Source organism: Equus przewalskii, chromosome 11, assembly GCF_037783145.1.
Source record: "Equus przewalskii isolate Varuska chromosome 11, EquPr2, whole genome shotgun sequence".
NCBI classification, from domain to species: Eukaryota; Metazoa; Chordata; class Mammalia; order Perissodactyla; family Equidae; genus Equus; species Equus przewalskii.
In genome coordinates this window covers 26,167,755-26,182,605 of record NC_091841.1, presented here as the reverse complement: position 1 = coordinate 26,182,605, position 14,851 = coordinate 26,167,755, and the positions used below count along the sequence as shown (strand labels likewise).

The 14,851-nt window shown below is 56.3% G+C and overlaps 1 protein-coding gene and 1 long non-coding RNA gene across 40 annotated transcripts in view; one reads left to right on the top strand and one right to left on the bottom strand.

Annotated features, from left to right (window-relative positions):
• Positions 1-14,851, top strand: part of NRXN2 (neurexin 2) — a 107,881-nt gene that overhangs the window by 26,057 nt on the left and 66,973 nt on the right. For 26 of the 39 annotated variants that reach the window (XM_070564178.1, XM_070564200.1, XM_070564198.1 and 23 more), the window contains 3 exons: positions 782-811; positions 3,032-3,103; positions 7,347-7,648. In XM_070564178.1, coding sequence (XP_070420279.1) covers positions 782-811; positions 3,032-3,103; positions 7,347-7,648 — 404 coding nt within the window. The remainder of the gene's footprint in view (positions 1-781; positions 812-3,031; positions 3,104-7,346; positions 7,649-14,851) is intronic. The other 13 variants (XM_070564184.1, XM_070564183.1, XM_070564187.1 and 10 more) reach the window with 5 other exon arrangements.
• Positions 4,228-5,363, bottom strand: LOC139074376 (uncharacterized). Its single transcript, XR_011523937.1, has 2 exons — positions 5,014-5,363; positions 4,228-4,710 (listed from the first exon to the last, which is right to left on the bottom strand). It is a non-coding gene; the product is annotated as an uncharacterized lncRNA (long non-coding RNA).

Below are 14,851 nucleotides of genomic sequence, written 5' to 3'. Positions count from 1 at the left end.
TGTGCAGGGCGCCGGTTCTCCACATGGAGCCTGTTGGGGGCAGCTGGGAGGACTGGAACAGGACAAAACCACTTTGGTAGGGGGCTCCTGCTAGGCCCAGGCTCCTGCCCCTGTCTTCCCCTTCTCTGTCAGGCTCACCAGGTCCTGGGATCGGGTGGGGGAGGTTGGAGGTCCCCCTTGCCCCCTCAGCCCCATGCTAACAGGACACTCTCTCTCTCTCCAGGTGGCTTTGATTTTTGTGTCGTGTTTTATTTTCTCCTCCATCCGAATCGTTTTTCTCGTTGACCGTTTTTTTTTCTCTCCGCCTCCCGGAAGAAAAAAAAAAGAAAAAAAGAAAAAGGAAAAAGCAGCCCTCCGAGCCTCATGCTTCTCCTCCTTTTCCTTTTTTTTTTTCCGGCAAGAAGAAAAAAAAAGAAACCAAATTCCCTTCTCCGTGTGCAGTGACTCCCTGCCCGCTCCTTCCTCTGGTTCTGCCTGTACCCCCCACCCTCTCCGGTGCCCCCTTCTCTCTCTCTCTTTCTCTCTCCCCCTCTTGTGCCCTCCACCTTCTGTTTCGGCATCGGGCCCCGTTCCTCAGCTTCTGGGCTGGGGCTCTCCCCCGATGTCTGTCACAAGTTAAAAAGGGTTTTTAAATTGTGGCAGCAAAAAGCTTTTTTCTCCCCTCTCTCTGGCTGATTTTGATGACTCGTGTTTTCTTTGTTTCTTTCCCTTTTTCTTTCTTTTTTTCTCCTTTTTTTTTTTTTTTTTTCCTTTCTTCCTCTCTCTCCTTCCCCTTTCCAAGGTCCGGCTCACCTGACGTTAAACAGCGAAGGTATGGTTTGAAGCTCCGTTTGGACTGGATTGGATTGCGTTGCCCCCAACCTGCGTCTGGATTTTCTGTTCCTCTCCCTGGTCCCCTTTGCCCTCCTCCACCTGTCCCGCCTCCTTCCTGCCCTTCCTGGCCCCCTCCTCTGCCGTGTCTTTATTTTGTTGCGGGCGCTGGGCTGGGGGTGGGGGGCTTGTCCCTGTCTGTGCTCTCCCCTCCCCCTCCTCCCCCGACATGCTCCATCCACCCTCATCTCGCCTTGGTTTCTGACATCAAGAGATGTTCGAACTCCTGCCGTTGTCTCCAGTCACCTTTTTGCGTTCTGGTGGTGTATCTCGCTTTTTTTTTTCTTTCTCATGGTGGTGTTTTATTTCCTTCCACTCATTCTGATCATTCTTTCTTTTCTATGAACCTAAATAAAAAGAGAAAAGCATGGGCTGGAGAAAGAGGCTTTTAGGCTGCCTCCTTCCCCTCACCCTGTGCTGGGGTGCCCCTCCCTCCACGAGGGGAGTGAAGAGGGGACAGGAGAGACGCGTGGAGGGGTAGGACATCCCTAACCACAGCTGGCCACGGCCGCCTTCACCCTTGTATCTTTTGAACGTCTCTTGACCCTATCTGACAGATGAGGACGTTTAGGCCCAGAGAGATGAAGTGACTTGCTAGTGATTACGCGGCCTTTAATTGGTGGTGCCTTGGGGACTATTCATCTATTTTTAGCCTCCCTTCCACCAAGTCCCTACCATCTAAAAGCCCTGGTATTAGGCAAACCAGGAGACAGAGCCCAGGAGTCCTGACTGTGGTGCCCCCAGCTCTGACCTCGCCCAGGCCTCCCTGTCATTGACTCTCTTGAGATCCCCTGCCCAGGGCCGCCCTCTGTCGGGGCTCATCTTCCATAGGGCCGGGCTGGGCTCCTTAGCCTGGAGGCAGGCTGGACACTGGGCTGCAGGGAGAGACTCAGCTCTGGAATTTGGGATGGATTTAGGTCTGGGGAGGTAGAGGCCTCAGATTCTTGCAGGGAAGTGAAATTAGGGAAGAAACATGGGGAAAGAGGAAGTCCCAAGTGGGGAATCAGGACCTGGTTGGTTCACTCACATCCTTCTTGCCTCTCAGTGCCTGGTTCTGGGGTGCTGGCTGTGGCTCAGCTTTGTCATAGATGAAGGCCCGAAGGATCCAGAACGGTCCACAGCTCAGGTCTTATTCTGACTTTAGTTCTGGGGTTTGGGATTGGGGTGGGAGTAGGGCCCACATAGGGACTTTTAAACTCCTTTCTTGAGTTCACCTCATCCTGAAGCCATCCTGTGGGGTCTAGCAAAAGGGAGGCGGGCCTGGGAGCCGGGTGCTGAGGGCACAGGTCACTGGCAGGGGTGGGCAGAGAGCTCAAGCTGGCCTGGAACCCAGGCATGGTGACACGTGCCTGCCTGCTGGTGGGGGCCTTTGGAGAGAAGGCCTGGGCGCTGATGGTGGGTAGTCGGGAGTCATCCCTGAGAAAGGGACCCTCCACAAGTACGATGAGCTCCAGCCAGGCAGAACCTCCCAGCCCTTCTGAAGGCACAGCAGAGGGAGGAAGACCAAACCGAAACCACAGCCCTGCCCCAGGGAAGCCCCACAGTCTAACTGGCAAAGATGTGGACAAAGGCAACGTTAAGAACACTCACTGTAGTAGATGAACCAGGTGTAGACAGAGAACCAGGTTTGCCTCAAGGATGGGCAACGCTCAGAAGGGAGGTTTGGTGTGTGAATTGGGGCAGTTTTGGAGGAAGAGGTGCCTGTGTCAGGCTTTCAAAGGAGCTGAAGAGCATGAACTGTCACCCAGCAGAGAGGGTGTGAGCAAAGATGCAGAGTTGGGAGGAGCGTGAGCCAGAGACTGGATACGGGAGCTCAGGGCCTCCAGGTCCTGGGGCCGGGCTGTCTGCATGTTGTCAGCAGAAGGGGCTCCTCACCCAGCAGGGAGGCCTCTGCTCCCCTGGCCCGGTCTCCCCACCCCTGGGCAAAGGGCAGAAGTCTGTGGTCATGAGTCTGATGAGGTCTGTGGGGCCGATGGTCCTTGGTTTGTCAACTGGCTCTTTCCTTAGAGGCCCCGAAGCGAGTGAGTCCCAAGAGCGGCACCCACCGCCCAGCTCTACAAGCAGGCCTTCTGCCCTGGAGAGGGCCCTCCGTCACCTCAAGGCTGGGGTGGGACTGGCTGGGTAGCCCCCTGTGCCTGACTCCCCAATTCTGCTTCTCCAGTAGGGTCCTTACTGTTCTCCGAGGGGGGGGCCGGGAGAGGAGGAGCCGGCGATGTGCACCAGCCGACAAAAGGTCAGTGACCCCACGGTCCCCAGAGAGCCCAGCCCTTGCCCTCTGCAGGCTACCTGCACTTCCTGGGGGAAGCTGGGTTAGCGAAGGCGTATCCCTTTTACCCCTCTGAGGCCCGCAGGGACTGGTGGCCCACACCTCCAGTACCTGCCCTGGTGCAAAGGGCCACAAACCTCCATTTCTTTCTCAAAGCCCAGTTGTCCTATGACCTCTGTCTAGAACGTAGATGTCTCTTTGTGGCGGTTGTTCAGACCAATCCCTAGAAAGTGGCTGCACAGCAGATAACTGCTCCCCCAACCCGGCCCCCGGCATTTAACCATCACACGCTGGTTGGGAGATAGGGCATTTATAATACATATGTGTCGCACGCATCTATGACCCTTTGTGGAAGGGCTCATTGCCCTTGGTTTCCAGATGGGGAAACTGACACTTGCTAAAGCCCCCGAGGCCAGCACGGGGCCTTTTAGCCTGTCTCAGGGCTGTAGGTTTTCAGCTCCTTTTTCCGCTCTGAGGCTGCCTCTCAGAAGAGAATCTCTTCCCTAAGAGTTTACAGGGCAGTTTCACAGCCCCTCTGGGAGCCTGGTGGGTGCCAAGCGCCGGGGCTGTCGGGTCCCGTCTGCGTTCTTTAGTACGTGCCGTCCTGCTGACCTGGACTTCCGCCATCCCTGCACTCCTCCCCGGTTATTTGGTATCTCTTTCAGCTGACTCCTGCAAAAGCAGCCAGGCCATCCAACTGGAAGTGTTCCCTTGACTCCCCAGGCAAACCCAGACTCTCCTCAGCCTTCCCTTTGTCTATACATCCATTATATTGCTGGTCACACGGCATCGTAGTGTCACTTACCTGTTGGCCTCCCACTAGACGGAGCTCCCTGAGGACAGCGATTGGGTATTTTCATTCGTGTAGCCCAGTGCTTTACATAGCTCCCGGCTCACACGTAGGTGTGTGCTCAGCACATTTATTTTAAATGGGTGAATGGTCTCTGTTCTCAAGGGACACACTGACGTTCTAACAAATAACTACAATAAAGCGTGTGGCACATGCGAACTGTATGAGAATCGCAGACTTCGTGCAGAGCCGTTAGTTTCTTCATTGATCTAGAGACAGGCAGCAGCACACACGCGGAAAGTTACGTACCAGCATGAGAGTCGTTTATTTATGGAATGGTTTACGGTTTATGAAGCCACCCCCGATCTGTTCTCTTTCTAGATGCCCACAGCAACCTGTGAGGTAGGCTGATGCTAGCGTCTTTGTCCAGAGGAGAAAGCTGGGGCTTAGAGGTGTTGCCTCTTGGCTAAGGTCACAGCGCTGGTGGAAGAGCCAGCATTAGTGCCCAGGTCTTCTTTCTCACATCGCACTTCCTCTCGAGGGAGCAGTACAAGATGTTACTAGGCAGTAAGTGCCAGATGAGCAGAGCAGACAGCTGTAGTGCTTGAGAGTGGGGAGGGACTGGGGGGCTGCGCTGGAGACCTTCCCAGAGGAGGGCTTTGAGCTGGGCCTGGAAAGGAGGCGGCTGCTCTGCTGCTCATGGTCCTTAGACATCCAGGACCGCAACCGCTGGTCTCTAGCCACATTTAGGTTGACTGGGGACCCTTGTGGGGCTCCACACTCCCTGGACCGTGGGAGATAAACAAGTATCAGGGATTGCCCCCACTTCCTGCACCAGGGGTTATGAGGAGCTGGAATTGCCATTCAAGTGCTGCTGGGAGTTGTAGTTTCTGGGTTCTCCTCCAGACAAAATGGAGGAGAGCACCCCCCTGGTGCTTCAGGTCTTGCTCCTCCCAGATCGGGTTTGCCCTCCGCTGAATGCACCTGGCAGGGCAGGCCCCCATCCTTACCCTGACAGAGTCCCCACCCTCCAATCCCCTGAGGCCCGGCTGCTCTCCTCCCCAGCGGGGTCTGTCTCTGTCCTTACCACCAGCCTTGGGTTTTCTTGTTCATATTCGCTCATCTCTTCTCTGTCTTGCTCCTCAAATTCCTTTGGGCTCCCTCTGGCTGCTCCAAGCCTCTTTCCACCTCGGGGCATGTCCCGGTCATTGGCAGCCGAGGACACCCGAGGCAGGCCCGGGGGAGTCGAGGAATGACCTCCTTTCTCCACCTTGCCTTGGCAGCCTTGGTCTGGCCCTGGGCCCGCCTCTCTCCTTTTCACTGGCCTCTTTTGTTCTGTCCCAATCACTGTTTCACGTGGTTGCCTTATTCTTTCCTTTCTTTCTGTTTGACTCTCCCTTTAATGATATTTTCTTTGACCGCAGTGAAGGTGAGGGAGTGGGAGGGGCGGCCTGGCTTCTGGGAGGGACTAGTAGGTGTGTGGCAAACGCAAGGTCAAACACATTCCCTTTTCTGGTCCTAGAGCCCCCTGGCTCCGCCAGTGCCTGGGCAGCTGGCCTGGTTGCTATGGAAACAGTAAGGCCCCAAGAAAGCCCTGGCTTCCGTTCCCAGAGCTCCCTGTCCTCTTTTCCTTGCTGGCCCTCTTCCCATCACCCTTACCTGTCCCCTCCTGGCTTGCTCCTTGTCTCATCCAGATTGCTTCCTGCCATCACCTCTTGCTCCCTCACTGCTCTTCAGCATCTCCATTTCCTCTCTGCCCTCAACGGCCCATCTTTCTCCCCTACAGGGCCTCTCTCTGTTCTTCCCCGCCTTCCCCTTCTTGTCTCTGCTTGACCCCTCCCCTTTGTTCTGTGGCTCTGCCCCCTGGAGCCCTAGGTAGGCAGAGGGGGCTTCTGATTGTCCTGATGTTGCCCATGCCCCCGCCAGCCTTGCTGCCCTGTGGCCTCAGGAAACCGGGCCTTGCCAGCTGCAGTGAGTGGGTGCCAGGCTCTGGGACAGCAGCTGGTGCCTTGGCATCCGGAGGCAGCGGGGACGGAGTCTATGGGCAGCCTGCCCGGAGGGAGAGAAGTGGGGCTGTTGTGTGCAGGGGAGGGGCATCCACAGAAAATGCACCCGGAGAGCTGCCACTTCCACACGTGGCGCCTGCTGCGGTGGCTCGGGCCGCAGGAGGGCAGGTGCCTTCTGAGGGTCGTACGTGTGCCCCTGCATTGTGCCCTGCTCCTTCCTGGGCCTGGGGCCTCTACTGCACTCCATTAAAGGCCTTCTGTAGGCTGGTAGTCGCCCCCATCAACCCTGTGAGGTGGGCGGGACGAGCTGTTGTGCCCTTATTTGCTGAGGAGAAGGAGGTCCCCTGCTCTTGCCTACCTCCACGTCCCCTCCTCTTCCCTCTGCATGGGCTCTGGCTCGTGAAGGTTTGGGACTGGGACCCCAAATTCCCTCCACTGAGCCTTTGTCCTCTTACTTGTCACCCACTTGCAGAACGCGACGTATCCCTAAGGTTCTGCCAGTCATTTTTGCTTCTGCTTAAAAAGTGCCAGTGGAAGGAGCCCTATTCCGGGTGCTTACACGTACGCACAAGCACACGCACACATGCATGCACGAGGGCCAGGCCTGCCCTTGCACTCTTACCCTTACCCACCTGCCTGGTGCACAGGAGACCCACACTCACCCTCTGGGGCCCCTCGGAGGCTCTCTGCCCAGGGCCCATGTGCCTGTCCTCTCAGGTTGGAGCAGGAAGCAGGGGGTGGGGGTGATAGCTGGCGTCATGGCCACCATGTGAACCCCACCCAATGGCCCGCTGCTCCCTGGCACATGTTTCTGTCACCTGCATTCCCTTCCCATGTGTCTTACCCCTGCCCACTGCTTCCCCGTTCTTCTCCTCTGCTCACTGCTGCACAACAGGCCCACTGGTCCCATTGTCCGTGGTGAGGCCTGAAACTGTCCTCGGGAGCTGAGAATGGCCATCAGCGGAGAAGAGGCAGGAGGGGAGGTGGGCCGCACGCGGGAGACCCTTGGCGTCCCAGCCACAGGGGAGGCACTCCCAGGGAGCAGTCGGTTTCTCTTCTATATCCCTGTGTTAGGGGAGTGGCCAATGGAGGGCTGGTGGGGCAGGAGACAGTGAGAGTGTCTGCTTCGCCTGGCCCTGTGGCAGCTTGGTTGTCAGCTGTCGGTGTGAGAGCCACTTAGCAGCCTCCTGCTTTGGAAGTGGACATGGGTGAAGTTGACTGACAGCAGAGGCGGCAGGGTCCAGAGAGGACGGTGGACAGGCCAGGGGAGGGAAGAGGACCTACAGCTTGCGACTGGGGCCGCAGGGCTGCAGGTGCCCAGCACCTGTGCCTGGGTGGCTGGAGGGGAAGTGGGAGGTCTGGTGAGCCCCGCCCCACTCAGCCTTGTCCCGTTTCCCCACATTGCCGCGTCCAGGCAAGGAGGAGTTTGTGGCGACCTTCAAAGGCAATGAGTTCTTCTGCTACGACCTGTCACACAACCCCATCCAGAGCAGCACGGACGAGATCACGCTGGCCTTCCGCACCCTGCAGCGCAACGGGCTCATGCTGCACACTGGCAAGTCGGCCGACTACGTCAACCTGTCCCTCAAGTCTGGGGCCGTCTGGCTGGTCATCAACCTGGGCTCGGGAGCCTTCGAGGCCCTCGTGGAACCCGTCAACGGCAAGTTCAACGACAACGCCTGGCACGACGTCCGGGTCACCCGAAACCTGCGCCAGGTAGGGGGAGCAGGAAGAAGGCCGGGGACCAGCTGCAACTGGGGAGAATGGGAGCTGGGAGAGAGGGCCGCCTGGGGTGTGGGTGCGAGGCATCAGAGCCGGGCAGTGAGTGTGGTTCTGGAGAAGACTGAGGCTTGGACCATGAGGGTCCAGGAGTGCGGTGGCACCTGGCTGGCTTCAAGGACCAGGGAGACAAGTAGGGAGGAGGCTGCAGAACTGCCCAGAGCAGGAGCCTGAGGGAGGGGGAGGGCCGGGCTCATGTTGGTGGCAGTTCCTGGGGTTTCAAGACCTGGGGCTAAGAAATTAGGTGATCTGGCGGGAGGGCGATGTGGGAATTGGGAGGAGTGAGATAAAGCCGGATGGGTGGGCCCCAGGGTGCTGTCGGGTGGGAGACTGGCCTGGCAGAGCAGCTGTGGGTGTCCTGACACAAGGGCAGGGAGGCACCGATGAAAGTCTGTGGCACGTATGGGGACAGCAGGTGGCCTGCCCTCAGGTGGGGCCTTTCTGGGGCAGAGGCAGGGATGGAGTCAGAGCACGGTGCGTGAGGGAGAGCAGGACTGGCCAGGGCGCTTGGTCCAGCCTCTCCTGTGGGCAGCACACTCCCTTCTCTTTTCCTTCCCTGTCCCTCAAAGGAGCCCAGGCTTTCCCGGCAGTCATGGCTCTTTCCGCGGCTCCCAGGCCAGCCGGTGCAGGAGCTCCGAGGCGACTCTTGGGTGGGCCCCACAGGCAGGTCAGGGCTCTTCTCTGCATCCCTTCAGCTCCTGCTCCCAGACTTGCCCCCTGGAGAGGTGCTGATGCTTCTGGGCATCAGCTTGGTCATCTTAATGACCTCTTCACCTCTCACAAGGTGCAGGGCAGCTGTGACCGGGGGGCCTTCTCTCTGGCCATGATTCTGCTTGACAGCAGCCCCCCATAGCCTGTTTCCTGCCCTGAGAAGTTCCCGCCTCAAGCAGGGGCCAAGCCAGACCCTTCTTCAAAAGCTGTGCATCCACAGTGGCTCCTGTCTCCACCTTCTGACTCCTTCCCAGGGCCCAGGTGCCTGGGCTGCTGCTGGTCATTTTCTTGGGTCCGTCGCTGTCCTTGCAGCTGGTGGCAGGGAAGCTCATCCAGTCCCACCTCCTGCAGGCTGAGTGCAACCACAAACAGGAGCATCCCACCCCCGGAGGCACGCTCTGCTGCTTTGCAGCCTTTCTCTTACCTGCTATCTTTTCTGTATTTCCTGGGCCTAGTTGTGTGGTGGCCAGCCTGCCATTGCCTCTCCTCTTTGTCTTCATCCTCATCATCCCACTGAAAATCTCATTGGTGGGGGGTCAGGATCCGCTGACCTCTTCTTCTTTGACACCACTAGGTGGTGATCTGATGGGGAAGCCTTGCCATTTAGTGCCTCCGCCTCACTGTGGGGACCCGGGCCTCCTCCTCCTGCTTTTTCCTGAGCCTGTTGCTACCTGTGGGAGCTGGGCTCCCAGCCATGTGCCCAGTCTTAGTGACCCCCGTGCTCTGAGGAGTGGTCTCCTTGGTGGGGCCTCCTCAGGGCAGTGCCCCTCTTCACGCCACATTATTCTCTGACCCAGCTGGAGGGCCGTCCTGTGTTGTCACCACTGTCTGGGCAAGCCTGAGTGTGTCATGTACATTTGTCATACTTTTTGGTGCCACACACATTTTCCTGGGAGGGAGTTGCCTCTGGTGCTTCTTGCTGGTTTCCCCCCCCCGCCAGGGCCAGTGCTGTCATGTGGGCCTGCCTTTGGCAACAAGCTGCAAGCCCGGAGTCCCTATTCACGTGTCGGTGGTCAACAAATGTATTGCTCATCCATGCAGGGGGCAGGGGGAAAAAGACATGTCCCTGCCCGCCTAGCCCTTCGGCTCTTGAGGACACAGGATGAATCTGTTAAAAGTGGACAAAGCAGAGCAGAGCCATGCAAGTGCCAACTGGGCGGCAGAAACGTTAAACGTTCTAGAACTGAAGAGACATTGAGAGGAGGGAAAAGTCTGTGGCTAGGGGAGGTGGGGAAGCCACTCAGAGGGGGTGAGGCCTGACCTCGACAGCACCCAGTATAGAGTGTGACTCATGGTAGCCTCTTCCAGGGCTCCCAGAGTTGTAGGTCCAAGCTGGCCAAGGATGGAAACCACTTCCTCCTGGCCTGTGCCACCAGATGGGTCAGAGCAGAGTCAGGTCACGTTGACCCAAACACAGTCCTTGGGGGCCAAGGAGGGTGTCTGCCTAGAGACTCTGAGAGCCCTCTTTAGAGGGGGTTTCTGGAGGGATTTAGTGGCTCCAGTCCACGTCCATCAACGGGAGGTGCAGCCCTTTATGGGCCATGGTGACCATCAGGCGGAAGGTCAGCCTCAGGCCTGTGCTCTGGATTCACGGCCCTCGCTCAGGCCTAGCCTGTGGCCGAGTCCATCCTCCCCGGGCCCTTTGAGTGCCTGTCTCTCAGGGCTTCTAAGAATAGCTTTCTGGGTCCTGTTTCCCTAGAGAGTGATTCTCAACTAAGGGCAGTGCCTGCCCCCCCCACCCCAGGAGACATTTGGCAATGTCTGGAGATATTTTGCGTTGTCACAACTCAGGGGAGGGGACTACTGGCATCTAGTGGGTTGAGGCCAAGATGTTGCTCAATACCCCACACTGCAGACAGCCACGCTGCAAGGAACACTCTGGCCCATGGGGTCGGTAGTGCCTAGGTGGAGAAACCCTGCTCCAATAAGTGTTCACAGGGTCCAGATGACGTCCTGGGATTAGAAAAATCCTTTTGTGACCCGAGGGGGTGAGGGGTTGGGGGTGGCTGGTTTGAACCAGTGTCCTGTCTCCCCAGGTTTTGTGGCCCAGGAGCAAGGATGGGAGGTGATGCAAGAAATGATGCTTGCCTCTGCCTTGCAGGGCAGATGGCCAGGATCTGAGAACACTGGGTTCCACATTGTTCTCCCCAAGTGGTGAGAATGGCCGGGGAGAATGCCTCCTGGGGCAGGCCTGCCCCGGAATGAGCGCGGAGGGGGTCTCCCTTCCCTTTGCTTCTGCAGCCGTCGGAGTGGGTCAAGACGCCAGCTCCAAAGACTGGAAGGGGGTGGAATTTTCCCCCCTTCCCCAGAACTGGATAATCGTCCCAGGAATCATCTAGAGGCCCTTAGAACATAACAGTTAGGACTGGAGGAGGCCTGGCTGTGACAGCACCTTGCTCTCTCCTCCCTCTCCCTCCGAACCCAGCCTCGAGGCCACTGTGACCGGAGGTATCTCTTGGGGAAATCTCTGCAGCAACGATTACATCTGAGGACTCTCCAGGCCTGTTTTAATCCCGGGCCCATGCCCCTCCCACCACCATGCAAGCCGAGTGCAAACTCATTTCTTCCTTAGCCAGCACCAAATTGGGAAGACAAGCTGGCTACCAAAGTATCATGGGGTGCTTCCCCCTGCTCAGCTCCCATAATGCCGCTCGTCAATGCGGAGATTTTCAGGAGCTCCCCTGGACCCCAAGGAGGGAGCCCTCCAAGGATGGGGTCCAGCAGGCGCTAGGGGCTCCCTCCCCCACTTTCCTCTCTGGCACGTCTCCAGCCCTGTCTTATGGCCTGGCCATGCCCCTCTGCGTACCCTCTCTGTGCTGGCTTCCTCAGCTCCCCTCTGTGTGCCCACGGTTCTCCTACTGACACCACCATTCACCCTCTTTTCTGCTGGGTGAAATCCTAGAGCTGGGGTTTGACTCAGACGGACTGGCTTCAAATCCCAGCTCCGCCACTAGTTCCGGTGACTTGAGGCCGGCACTTAGCTGCTGGGCAAAGTGGGAGGAGCCCATGACCACCCAAGGCAGAGCCTTAAAGCCTGGGGCCTGGCACCACTGGAGCGCCAGGGGCAAGCTGGTGTTTTTCTTTTTCAATCCTTCAGCTCACACGCCACCTTCGTCATAGAACCTTCCTTGACCTCCCACCTCCAGCCAGTGTCCCTTCTCCGTTGTATTCCAGCCCCCTCAGCGCATTCCACCTTTGTGGTCCATATCTGTGCTCACTTCTTTTCTCTCCTTCTAGGTGGTAAGCTCCTTAAGGGCTTAAAGCAGCAGCTCTTGAGTATTTTTAGTTGCTTTTTTTGGCTCATTTGGGCTCTTTCTTGAAGCCAGTTGGTGAAATTTTGGACATGAGGACCCAGCACATGTATTTCACGTGAACATCGAAAGACCTCTTGTCCTCTGGGAAAAAGTCCTCTTCACTTTACGAGCCTGGAAGAAAGCCTCTCCCACCCCCTTCTCTGAATTTTCTCAGGATTATTATTATTATCCCCTTTTTACAGCATTTCTCAGATGGCACTGTCCCATCCCCCCTCTACCAGCCGGAGTTCAAGGGTCTCTTTTCTCTTCTGTATCTCACCTAATTTTCATAACAATCCCGTGAAGTGGGAGATAGCCCCATTTTATCAATGAGGAAATCGAGACTCAGCAGGTTAAAGAACTTGCCCAAGGTTACCCAGTCACGAATTTGTAGAATTGGGAGTCTGCCTGACTTTGAAGCTGCTCCATTTCTCTGCCTCCCGGTGGGGCGGGGGGCAGAGCTGGTGGTCGTCATTGCTGCGAAATGCAGAGGTGGCCATAGTCTGTCTTGTGGTTCTGCCATTCGTGGGTGTCCGGAATCTTGAAACCATCGGGATGTTCTGCTTGTCTCTGAGAAATGGGCCCCTCTAATCTGTGAGTGGAGCCGGCTCCTCTTCTCTGTCTTGAGCTTTGCTTGCTTAAGCGCCCAGAGATCGCCTTCATGCAGATGTCTGCGACTTCGGTGTATGATCCTCCTCCTGGCTTTCCTGAGGGGCTAGAAATACACTCAGAGTTCAAGGTGGAGATGGGGTTAAGTTACACTTGATATGGTGACTGAGCTCTCCCCTCGATGGCTTGCTGCCCTCCTCCCTCGTCATGTGCTGTCACTCTTGTGCTCCTGGACTTTGAGAACCCTCAGCCTTCATGGCTCATTTGTGAGTCTGGAGCCCCAGGCTTCCAGATCCTGGCATTTGGGAAGGCATGGGCTCCCATGTACCCCTTCCCTGTGCTGTGTCACAGGCCACCAGGAATGGGTTCCAGTGGGAGCTCCACTCTAGCCTTTGTTTGGCCGCGATTGCCCTGTTGTTGGCTGTGATCACTGTGGACTGGCTTCCGGTTCTGGAGGGGCCCCGTCTCACCCACTCCAGCCTTGCTCTTTTTCAGAGGAAGCCTGGATGTCTTGACACATTCGTGGGAGGCCCAGGCTTTGAACTCACATCTCTTCCCTCCCAATCCTGTTTCTTAATTGGCTCTTCTGATTTTTATCTTGTTAAAAATTAAAGTTGTCTGTGAAAGTTGAAAACTGTTTTTTTCTTATTTTAGTCTTCACAACCAGTTCTAATTCAAAAAGAGTAGTAGTTGGATTTTTACCTCCAATGCCCTTTTTTTCCCTGACTTGTTGGACTAGTACAGTGACACCAAACAACTCGGATTTTTATGTTATTTATTTAATTTTTTTGAGGAAGATTAACCCTGAGCTAACATCTGCCACCAATCCTCCTCTTTTTGCTGAGGAAGACTGGCCCTGAGCTAACATCCATGCCCATCTTCCTCTACTCTATATGTGGGACGCCTGCCACAGCATGGCTTGACAAGCGGTGCGTAGGTCCACACCCGGGATCCGAACCGGTGAACCCCTGGCCACCGAAGCAGAATGTGCGAACTTAACCACTGGGCCACCGGGCCGGCGCCAACTCTGATCTTTTTGGATGCAATTGGTTTAGCTGCCTTGAAACTAATTGTTCCTCGTTCTGACTAGTTGGCCTCTTCATTTCACAGTCCTCCTGGCCAGTGGTACTAACCCTTGTCTTCTGGGTTATCCGCCTTACTCCTGTCACTGCACTTGTAATTAGACCCTTGTCATCCTGCTATGTAAACTGCCTCTGCATCACTAATAATTAATATTGGTTATTCAGCACTTCTTCTAGCTGCTAAATATTGAATTCTGTTATTTTTAATTATACAAGGCCCTTATTAATTGTCTTCCTGAATTAGTCCTGTGCCCACTGCTTATAATAACTCTCTAACTAATGGGTCTGGCCCTAGACTACCTCTCCTTCTCACGCGCACACTCTCGGGGGTGCAGTTCAGTGTTTAATGGTCATGATGCAAGAGTATCCCTCCGCCTCCTGACGCCCTAAGTGAAGCTGCCTCAGTCCCTTTGACTCTCCTCCCCAAAGACCAGGGTCATTGTGAAGGTAATTGCTGCTGCTGTCTTTGGCCCTGAGAAGAGAAAATGAACTTAGAGCCACAGGGGGGTGGGGACTCTAGACACTGGGGGAGAAGCTGGCTCATAGCTTAGGGAGGAGTCATAGATTTTAGAGGTCGGTGGGCCTCCCTGTTCCTCCGTACAGTGCGGTGTTTGGGGGAGACGAATTTTGGATGCTGGCGATGGGGAGTGGAGGCTCAGCGGTCTGTGGGTGTGCATGGAAGGAGGCTGGGCTGCTGGGAAAGCCTTCCCAATTTCAGGGACTTGCAGGGGTGGTGGTGATGAGTACTTAGTTCTGGGAGGGACGGCTGCTCCCAGGAGCATAAGGGAGTGGGGATGGGGTGATGGGAGAAGCTTGGGGACTTTGTGGGAAATGCAGGAAGGAGGAGTCAGTTAGGGGTGGGAGCTGGGGGGAGGGGCGGAGGGTTCGGGATGATTAGACATGACTCGAGAGTGAGCCCTCTGCCAGCCCATGGAGGGCCAGCTTTCCCCTTCCCTTTCTGGTGGCGACTCTCTCTCTCTCCCTTTCTCAAGGAAGAGAAACGAAAACATAAAGAGGAGCTGCCCCGCTCCCCCAGGACTCCCTGGGTCTGTTTCCCCGTCCTCCAGCCCCAGGAAAAGCAGACACCCATATCCCTTCCGGTGCTCCTTGGGAACCCCTTCCCTCTGCCTCCAAATGAAGTCGCCTCTCCTGTGATTCTCTAGGGGCTTTGGCCCCTCTTTTCCCAGCCTGACAGCCAGCTGGCCCATCACCAACCAGTTAACCCATTAACTCGACATGGTCACTGGTCAGCCAGTTGGCCAGCGCCAACTCACTCTCTAGGCAGTTCTCTGGAAAGCCGTCTGGTTGACCAGTTAGCCAACAAACCCATCGTCCATGACCCGAGGCCATAGCCCACCCCTTTCTCACACCCCTCGCTCCCCTCCCTGCCATCCCCTCAACTCCCTAACATTTCAGCTGACAGGACTTACTAATACCGCATAATT